At 51.0% G+C, this 9,819-nt stretch overlaps 1 protein-coding gene across 1 annotated transcript; it reads right to left on the reverse strand.

Moving 5' to 3' along the window:
• Positions 1–1,677: 1,677 nt before the first annotated feature.
• On the reverse strand, positions 1,678–8,621 carry GPR162 (G protein-coupled receptor 162). Its single transcript, XM_019527291.1, has 4 exons — positions 6,793–8,621; positions 4,425–4,614; positions 2,821–2,972; positions 1,678–2,570 (listed from the first exon to the last, which is right to left on the reverse strand). The coding sequence occupies exons 1-4, from the start codon at positions 7,657–7,659 to the stop codon at positions 2,043–2,045; spliced, it is 1,737 nt and encodes a 578-aa protein (XP_019382836.1). The 5' UTR covers positions 7,660–8,621; the 3' UTR covers positions 1,678–2,042.
• Positions 8,622–9,819: the final 1,198 nt, after the last annotated feature.

Consider the following 9,819-nt stretch of genomic DNA (forward strand, 5'->3'; position numbering starts at 1 on the left):
CAGCGCGGAGGCCATGGCTGAGCGGGGCGGGGCGGGGATGTGCCCCGAGCCTCCCCGTCCAGCGCCTCCGCGGCCGCTCTGGTAGCTGCCTCCCGGCCCGCCTTGCCCGGGCAGCCTGCGCTGCCTCCTGCGGCTCCCTACCCCCTCGGGGCACTCCTGTGACCCTCGCCCTCCTCCTCTTCTCCTCTCACTTGTCCCCAAGGAGTCCGTTGTGACAGTGGCCCCCTTAAGGAAGGCTTCTAGTTTTCCTTGCTTGGCCCTAGCCCAACGCTTCCCCCCAGCCTAACAAACCGGGCTGTGCAGCGCAGCCATCTCCCAGCCCTCTCCAAGCCACGTGGCAAAAGGAGTTGTTTGACTCCAGCTCTGTGACTTATCTGGAAATCTTTTTTCAGGCTGTCCTGGCTCCTGATCTGTGTTGCACTGGGGCTGGCACAGCTTCCCACCACCCCAAGGGAGCTGTGCCATCTCCATGTGTTCCAGGGAAAAAGCCCTCCTGTCTCGGGGCTTGGGCACATGGCCAGTTAAGGTGGGGGGTGGGGGGATGCTGTGCTGCAGGCCTGGGGCTCTCTGGTGAGCTCTGGTTTACCACTGGGTAAAGAGCCTGCATGTGAGCAGTCGCAGGGAAGTACCTTGCAAGGCAGTAAAGCTCCAGCCACATGGTTCGTGTGCCAGATGCCCTCCATCTCTCCCCATCCCTGTGCGTTTTTCTGTCCTTTTCCTCTCTGGCCACTGTAACTGGCTTTACGAGTGCCTGGGGCAACCCAGCTGCAATACTGTATGGGACAACAGGTCCCCATCACTTCCTCCTGCCCTTCTTGAATTGGCTCCCCTGACTGCACCCCAAGACTGACCATAGCCTGGCCTTGTTTAGCATCCATAAACTAGACTGATTTAGCATAGGAAGAGATGCCCCTCGTCTCAATGAACCCAGATACCTCATTTTATTTCATCCCAATGCTGTTTAGGTTCATGTCCTTTTCGGATGTAGAGGGCTGTATATCTTATTTCACAGTCCTTTGGGGCCAGTCAGTCCCCGTAGCCTGTGGAAGGCTTGGGACTAGTGCCCTCTGAATGAAAGGCACTGTCTCCTGTTTATTGGAAGACTGTGGTTCAATCCCTACATCTGGGAGTAAAGCCGAGGGAATGCTGCACAGGGTGCATGTCTGTGGTGGGGATTCTGCAGCCTGTGGGTGAAAGTCAGCAGTTCACATGGATAGGCCAAGGCCTGAGAGGCCTCTGGTGTAAGGGCGTCAGCGATGTGACTTTCACTGGTTTGTAGAGTGGGTCTGGCACAAAGAGAGCTTTGGTTCTATGCTGGGTTAGGAAGCAGAAGCCTGCCCTCCTACTGTTAGCACCACTGCTGGAAAGAGCAGTAGTAGCAGTGGGAATTCCAGCTGGACACAGAGTTACTCCTGAGACTCGCAGCAGAACTTTGGCTTTTGCTTTGTGAAAATCCTCCCTGGTACAGGACGCTCCCTCACTTCTTGCCCTGCACTGTTGCTGTTAAGTATCTGCTGCCCACCACTTGAGCCAGCTGCCCTGTCCAGGTGGGTGTTGTGTGTTTCTTCCTGTCCCTCTCCGCAGCCTGGGAAGCTTCATTAAACATCTGATCAATCACTTTGTTTCCATGGAAACAGAACTATTATTAATGCATTATTTTAAAAACAGACACACAACTGACACTCCAAATATAGAATTTTAATACCATCCTCTGCCTGCTGTAGCCCCAGGAGTATTTCCTGTGATGGGGCAGAGCTAATGGAAGGGTGAGGCTAATGAGGGGGTGGAGCTAACAAGGGGGGCGACAAAGCTGTGGTCCTGTTTATAACCTGAGAACAGGCACCGACTGCTAATGTCCATGGCTCCCTCCCATAGGCCTTTGCCCCTACCAGCTCAGCATAAACCGAGGGTGCCATTTCCTTTCTGTCAGCTGGAAACAGAGATGCAAACATAAATTATCTGTTAGGATCTGGGACTAGGGGAACTTTTAAAGTTATTTATTTAAAAATCCTGATGGCACTGAATGTCTCTGACACTGTCTTTTATAGTTTGGGGTCCTGGAAGGCTTGTGCCTCACAGGCCCCAAGGGTCCTTTCATGTAATGCCTGCTCTCCGTCCTGCAGATGCCAGGCTTCACTGCCAATCAGCAAACAGTGCTGTGCCCAGTCAGAGCCCTCCTCCTCCATGCCACCTCCCAGACAGTGGTGACTGTCATGGCGTGGCATTAGCTGGAGGCGTGAGTGCCGTGGACTACAGGCAGGGGAGGGCTGTGGTGTCTCGTCAATGAAGGTAGTAATCTCATCCCGGAAGAAGCAGGCACTGGAGCCAGCCCCTCGGGGGCCCAGCCCCCCCTCCAGGAACTGCCGGAGTGTGGTCAGTTCATCTTCAGGGGGTCGCCGACGGTGGTGGTAATCACGCAGTTCAGGAGGGAGGAATCCAGGACTGCCAGGTTTGCGGGGGGTGGATATTCGGATGTCATCAGACGAGGACCATTTGTGAAGAAAAGATGGAGCAGAGCGATGGGAGAAGATGTTTGTCTCATCATGGGACATTCGTCGGGAGATGGGGACCTGAATGAGGAACAAAGAGATGGCAGGTGAGAAGGGAAATGGTGGGAGGCTTGCCAAAACCAACAGACAGTAAGCAAAGAGAGAGAGACAGAGGGCTGTGGGGAAGACTAAATGAGTAACGCTGGGAGACCAGAACAGGGTGACCCCTTTAACTCTACAATGGAGTTCCAGACAAGGGAATTTTTCGCTGTTAGGTATGAGGCAGAAAGGGCTGGAGGGTGGTGGATCCATTGCAGTTCCTACAGCTCACCTGCAGGTAATGCACCTTGTCTTGGGGGAGCAGCATGTGGTGCATGGGCAGTAGCTTGACCTCTCTGGGGTCCCGTTTCACAGCTGCAGCTCCATTGGCATCAAATCGCACCTTGCAGATCCTGCCATCGCCATAATCCTCACAGGCACCATCTGGAGTGAAGGAAAGAAGCAGTGCACTGTGCTGTCAGCCACCAGAGGAGACTCTCCTTTCTCCAGATGTCCACTCAGCGTGGTTAGTTCCCTCTTGCATTGCCTCAGTTCTCAAAGTGTCCCACAGTTCCCCCTCCTTGTCTTCTGGGTTTTCTCCTCCCTTCCTCTGCAGGACAACCCCTCCTTCCTAATGATCCCCTTCTCATCTGGCTGAGGGGGCAGGGCTAGCACACCATAGTACAGCAAGGACCTGTTTGCCCTTCTCAGGGCCGGCTCTACCCTTGAAGCTCTTGCCACAAACACTGGGAGGCAAATGGCCCCTTAAATCACACTGCTGGGGAGCAAGCAACCTAACCTGTGCATCTCTAGTTCCAGCCTTGACACAAAATTGTATTGCTGAAGCCTGAATTCCCAAATCCCTGCTTCCTTCTGAAGCCTGTATTCTGCAGCTACAGCCTGAATTTCTCGTAACCCCCAGAAAGTGCTCTGCTCTCATCCCCAGTGTTGCTCATTCCCTTGCTTAAGTCATGTTTCCCTTCCTACTGTACATTCCCAGGGCAGGACTTCCCCTTCCTACTGTATGTCCCCAGGGCAGGATAAGGGAAGCAGCAGAGGCTTTGAGAGATACTCACTAGGGCTGTGCAAAGCTTCAGTCCCTGATTCAATTTGGTGGATATTTGGCCGGATTCAGTGGCTGAATCTCTGAATCCAAATCAAATCAGAGGACCCTTTAATCTCTCTGAATCAAATCGGAACCCTCTGAATCAATTCGGAGAGATTTGGAAAGGTTTGGACATAGACACAGCTTTAAGTGTTTTTTCTACATACCTCTAGGTAGCAGGTGGCTCATGAATGCTGTGATGCTGGGGCACATGGAGTGTCCCACAGGAGTGTGGGGGGCTCCCCAGCACACTTGGCAGCAGATCCAGAAGTGGACCAGAAGCACTTTCAGTCCACTTCTAGGTCTGCCAGGGAGTGCGCTGGGGACCCCCCGCGCCCTCCTAGCTCAGTGACTGGTCCCTCTTGGGTTTGGGGTGGTACCCAGGGTCCCCCTGCAGCTGATCACTGAGCCAGAAAGAGCATGGGGGGGGGCCCACATGCTCCCCAGCAGACCCAGAAGTGGACCAGAACTACTTCCAGTCGACTTGCAGGTTCGCTGCTGAGCACGTGGAGGGTCCCCCCTGCCCTCCCCTCCCCATGAGACACTCGATCTGCCCCAGCATTACAGCATTCACAAGCTGCACCTGGTACCTCAAGGAATGTAGAAAAAATATTTAAAGCTGTGTCTGTGTCCGAATTGCTGATTCTCTGAATTGGCATAGAATCTTCAGATTCAGATTCAGCTGAATTGAATCAGGGACAATGATCCGAATCAACAGATCAAATCACTGTCCCTGATTCGGGCTGAATCTGAATTGAATAGGGCCTGCTTCGCACACCCCTAGTGCTCACCTTCATCTCCATCTTCCTCAGACATGATGGCCACACACTGCTCCCACACAGTGCGGAGGTCAGCCCGATACCGCTCACAGGACCAGATGAAGGAGGGCAGCAGCAGGGTCTGCACCATGGAGCACCAGAGTACAGCAAGGACCATCCAGGTGGGGGCAGTGTCATAGCGCAGGCTGAAAAAACTCACCACCTTGGGGTGGGAAAGAGACAGTGAACACAAAAGAGGGAAACAAACACAAAGGATGGGTGAAAAGGGAAGGAGAGAGAGAGTGAGAATTAGTTCTCCAGTCAAAAGATGACCAACTGGCAACGAATTTTCAAAATATTTGGTCTTGTGCCCTTATTTTTTTCTTTAAAAGTCTGGTTATATTTTATCTTCCAAATATCAGGGATGTTGAGACTGGGCTGCCTTGGACTGACTTGAATGGTTTTGCAGCTCAGAAAGTACTTGCTCTGAACTCTCACTCCATAATGGAAAATCTGTTACAGACGTCCTTTCTCTCACTACTCATTATGCACTGGAATTAAATAGGTGCAACCAATAACACAGAATTTGAAACAGGGTAACGTGCAACTAAAGCTGTCTTTTCTTAATTGCTTCTTTTCAGTGTTATGGACTTTACCACTTCTTCCATTGTCCAAAGACCTGGATAGACAAGAACTAAAATACAAATAGCAGTAAAATATTTAAAAAGCCAACAACTTTTTGACCTTGTGTGTCTTGTTACACAGAAAAAAACAACAGACACATGTCATTGTTTTAACCTGTGAAAGTCATCTGCTAGGCACTAGGATAATTTCTAGCCCAATCCCATTCTTCTAACCCAGTTGTTTTAGCCATGGGTTTTCCAGATTCCAGAATTTTCCAGATTCTTTTTTTAAGTCTGAGAAAAAACAGTTTGGCTATTTTGAGAACAAGGCAAAAATATCCCTGCTGCAAGGTAAGAAACTTCTTGTGAAATACAGAAATCTTTTGGTTGGGTGGGGAGAGGGAAGGAGGCTAGGTTAAATTACCTTATTTATCTGAAACAAGATGAGTTTGAATTTAAAAATGCTCCCAATAATTAGATGCTATACATGGAAAATTATAAATTTATTACAATTTTTCCCGTATAGAATCTAATTATTGGAGGGCTGTCATAAATTTGCCCTTTCCACCACTGCAGCACAGCAACTAGCAGCATGGGGGCAGCCAGCCAGCCCCCCCCCGCCACCGCCCAGTTCCTCTGCCCTACCTGTCCCCCTTGCTATTTGTATCCCCCTGGTGTCTGTGCTCCATCCCTGCCCTGCCTCAGCCTCACCCTGTTCCCCCTTCTTCCTGCCACTGCTTACTCCAGATGTGGTGGCTCTAGCTCTGGCATCAGTCTGGAACACAAAGTACATGATGGCTTCAGCCCCAGCACCAGCCCCAGCCAGGCAGGAGAGCTGGAGCCAGAACTGGAACCAGAGCCCAAACCACAGCAGTTCCCCTACTACGGCATGGTCTCCCCTACACTTCTCCTGGGGCACACCACATTATTTCCCCTACATTCACTTCCCTCATTGCACAGACTCCTCACACTCCCCCCTCCCTCTCTACTACATCATCTCTCTTCTATCCCACAGTTTCCCCACGCTTCTACCTCCCCTGTACTGCACAATCTCTCTGCGTTCTCTAACCCCACCACATGGTCTCCTCTGGTTTAGGGCCAGAGTTGAAGCTGAGGCCATAGAAACTACCTACCCCAGACCATACTCAAGTCTCAGATGAGGTTTCTTTTCCCCTGTGTTGAACAGGGAAGAAAACTGCATCTTGGATTTGAGTAAATATGGTATATAATAAACTGCATGTGGAGCTACAGGAAACCAAGAGGTTTCCCCATTCCCTCTCCAGCTTCTTGTGACATACCAGGAGGATCCTTCTTGAGTATCTGCCTAAAGGCTTGTCTGTACCCTATCAAAAAGTCAGACCCAGGGAGGATGGGGCTTAGCACATCCTAATCATGTCTTGCCCACCAAAGTCCAGCAATGCACTGCAAACCCAGAGGTTCTCCAGTGAGGCTTCTCTGGCTTCCAAGGACCTGTATTCAGGTCTGCTAAAGACCTAGGAGGAGCCTTGAGCAGCCTTGCGGGTGAATTTCCAGCTGTGGACTGTCAGTGGACTTGGGTGGACAGGGCATGCTCAGTCCAATCTTCCCAGGATATGCTGGTACTGCAGTACAGACAAGTGCTACAGCTCTCCAAAGAGTGCTGTTGGCAGGATGGGAAGGCTGGCTGAGTATCTGGGGACCTGTTGACTGCATTCTCCATCCTGTCTTGCCCCTCCCACACTGCTTCTTGATAAAGGGATTGGGAAGTAGAGGTGGCAAAGGGACAGGCCACTCCTTACCAAGATGGGTACCCCGGTGAGTGTGTCATAGAGAAAGACAATTGCACTAATGAGGTTGGTCATCTGCATGGAGGTCTTGGCTGATTCAGAGCCATCCAGGGAGGACCTCCTCTTGCCCCTCACGTCCTCAACCACAATGGCTGGCACATTGAATGTATTGTGTCCTGAGGACGAGCAGGAAGTGGTGGCTTCCTCTGCCCGTTGGTGATGGCACCGCTGATGCCTTCGATGTGCCCACAGGGTCTGGTAAAAGGTGATGCCCACACACACCAAACCCATGACGATTCCTCCCAGGAGCAGGAGGCTGAAGCAGACACCAAAGCCCAGCCCGATCTTGCTGACAATGAACTGGCAGCCCCTGGCATAATAACGTTCACCGTTGTTGTGCCAGCCAATGGAGGGCAAGGTGGAAAGGATGAACGACACCATCCAGATGCCCATCACTGCGTGCAGAGCCTGCTTCTTGGCATTGCTTAGTCGGTAGTTGACTGGCCACCTCACCATCCACATGCGATGGTAGGACAAGGAGGCAACAGTGAAGCAGGTGGCCAGAGCCAGGGTGTAGTATGTGGAGACAAAAACCTTGCAGATGCTCTCATTCCAGTCATAGTCAGAGGACTCACGCCGCAGCTGCACCACAGCGTAGGTGGTGAGGGGCACAGCCGCCATGAGGATGTGAGTTCCAGCAAGGAAGCAGAGCAGCAGTTCCAAGGGCTTGTGCTTCTGCTGCTTAGCTGTGATGCTCAGAATGATCCAGGAGTTGGCCAACAGGGCTAGCATCCCACATGCCAGCCACCACAGCGAGTTGTTGTGCAAGGTGGACTCAGATGGGTCCCCCATGCTGCTGCCCCCACCACGCTGCATCATGTCTCCCACTTTGTAAGCTGAGGACAAGGCAGGAGGATCACACACAGGGAGTCCACCAAGGAGTCACCACTTCTCACCTCATCTGCTTCTAGAGGGAAGCAAGGAGTAGGCACAGAAGGGACCTCTGAGAGACATTGCCATGGGTGGGGGGAGGGCCAGGGCAGAAAGGGCAGAACTCTTTTTCTTTCTACCCCTCCTTTTCTGTCACTTCAAAATCTCTTCTTCCCTCTTTTGCTCCTTTGTTACCTGTTTTTTCACTCGTTGAATATGCCTTCCCCTTTTCCTTTTTTTCCTTTGTTTTCCCCCCTCCCTGTCTTACTGTCACTTGGTACTATCCCTTGTTTCCTTATTCTCCTATTTCATTCCCTTCCCCTGTTCCTCCCTCAAGAATGGATGTTCCTTCCCCATGCTCCACCCACTTGCTCCTCTCTCAGTGAGACGTGCCCTTGGTTCCACTTTGTTCTGGGGTGAGCACGGGCCACATACTAAGCAAGCAGGTATCTCTGGGACTCAAATCTATCCAGGTATTTTTTATGGGATGCAGATATGTGGCAGATGGGTGGCTCCTGCAGCCCTGGTGTTACAGGGGTTTAAGGGCTGACAGGTGAGAGAGAATATGGTGGGAGTAGGATGAGTGTCCTAGGGTAAAGGTTGTGCCTGGGAACCATGCAGTGCACGGTCCCCACTCATCAAACAGAACAGGCTTAGAGAGTTAATGTTCTTGTCCTGCCCCCTGGTCTGCCACAGCTGAAAGGGGGCAGTCAGCACTGAACAGCTCAGTGAAGAGATGAGAATCTTTTCTTTTTGTAGCCCACCAAGCACTCACGAGACAGTGCTCTTGCAGTTGCTCTGATGGTTCACTCTGCTTCTTTAAGCCCTCTTCTCAGTGCAAGGTATATCTAGCAAACAAGTGGAAAGGGCTGTTTCTTTTGCCAGGCTCCCTTGGAGATTCAGCTCTCAGATTCACTGCAGAAGAGAGAGAATTGCTACTTAAAATACTTCTATCTCCCCAATTCTCCAAGCTGTTCACACACAGAAATAAATAATTCCGATTTAAACTATATGGGGCTATCTCTGTGACTTCTGGAGCAGTGGTTCTTAACCTTTTTAGACTTGAGGCACCACTCAGAAAATACCTGTTCTTAGTTTCCACTTGTTTTTTAACTAAAGAAAAATACTAGAGCAATTCTTTCATTGCAAAGAACTCAGAAAGACCACAACAGGTCAGAATATTTTTAACACCAGATTCCTATTTGAAATCCCTAGGTTTATTTTGTGCATCATGTTTGCAAACCTTACAGTGCTAACATTGTGTGGCATCCACTGGTACCCTTAAAAGGATCTTAAGGCACCCTAGGATGCCACAGCATTCTGGTTGAGAATCCCTGTTTTGGAGAGTTGGATGTCCTGATTCGCTGCAGTCCTGACCTGCAGCCTCCTTTAGTTCCAGCACTGTCTTCTTGCCACCCTTACCAGTTCTGCTGACATACCTCAGTCCTGAGCTGCTTCTTCCCCAAGGCCTGCTGTCTTTGGCTCTCCATATGCCTCAGTCCTGACCTACAGCCCCCACTTTATTCTACCAGCTATAGACTCTTTTGCACAAAGACCTAGAAAGCTCCTTCAAAAGCACCTAGAAGTCAGAACTTCAAACCTTCTCCTCCCAGATGTCAAGCCTGCAATCCCCAGAATTCTCTGGAGGTGCACCTCTGTTTTAACTTAAGGCTCTGTCTCTTATCCCAGGCTTGGACTCGCCTTGCAAATCTCTGCTAATCTGCTTCCCTCAGTTGAAACTTGTATCCTCCCACCTCCCTCCCATCTCCCTTTTATTTCAGTTGTGGGTCCATACAAACAACTCTTCCAGTCCCCCTTCAGTTTAACTATAGAAAGTCATTCCCCCACACATTTCTGCTGAGGCACCACAGTCCCAACTTATTCCAGTTCTGGACCCTCACACCCAACTATAGGAAAGCCCCTCATTCCTGACCTGCAGCACTGATGTCTGTCTCCTCTTGTCCTGTGTTCTCTGTGCAACTCTGCATCTGTCTCCCATCCTGATCTCCACTGTCCCTTGCTGTTCCAGGCATGGGCCCCTCACACAGCTCTCGCTCCTGCCCAGCAGCACTACCCCCTGTCCTACTATTTCAGTCTTCGGGTCTCAGT

The sequence above is a fragment of the Gavialis gangeticus genome, unplaced genomic scaffold (genome assembly GCF_001723915.1).
Source record: "Gavialis gangeticus isolate Ggan-Ray unplaced genomic scaffold, GavGan_comp1, whole genome shotgun sequence".
NCBI lineage: Eukaryota > Metazoa > Chordata > Crocodylia > Gavialidae > Gavialis > Gavialis gangeticus.

What these genes read in the sequence shown, in the direction of transcription:
- GPR162 (XM_019527291.1), bottom strand. Translation starts at nt 7,659, where the DNA reads ATGATGCAGCGTGGTGGGGGCAGCAGCATGGGGGACCCATCTGAGTCC. An exon ending in TGAGGAAGATGGAGATGAAG is followed by an intron (nt 2,973 to 4,424) that starts GTGAGCACTAGG and finishes CCTTCACTCCAG; the next exon opens with ATGGTGCCTGTGAGGATTAT. An exon ending in ACAAGGTGCATTACCTGCAG is followed by an intron (nt 2,571 to 2,820) that starts GTGAGCTGTAGG and finishes TTCCTCATTCAG; the next exon opens with GTCCCCATCTCCCGACGAAT.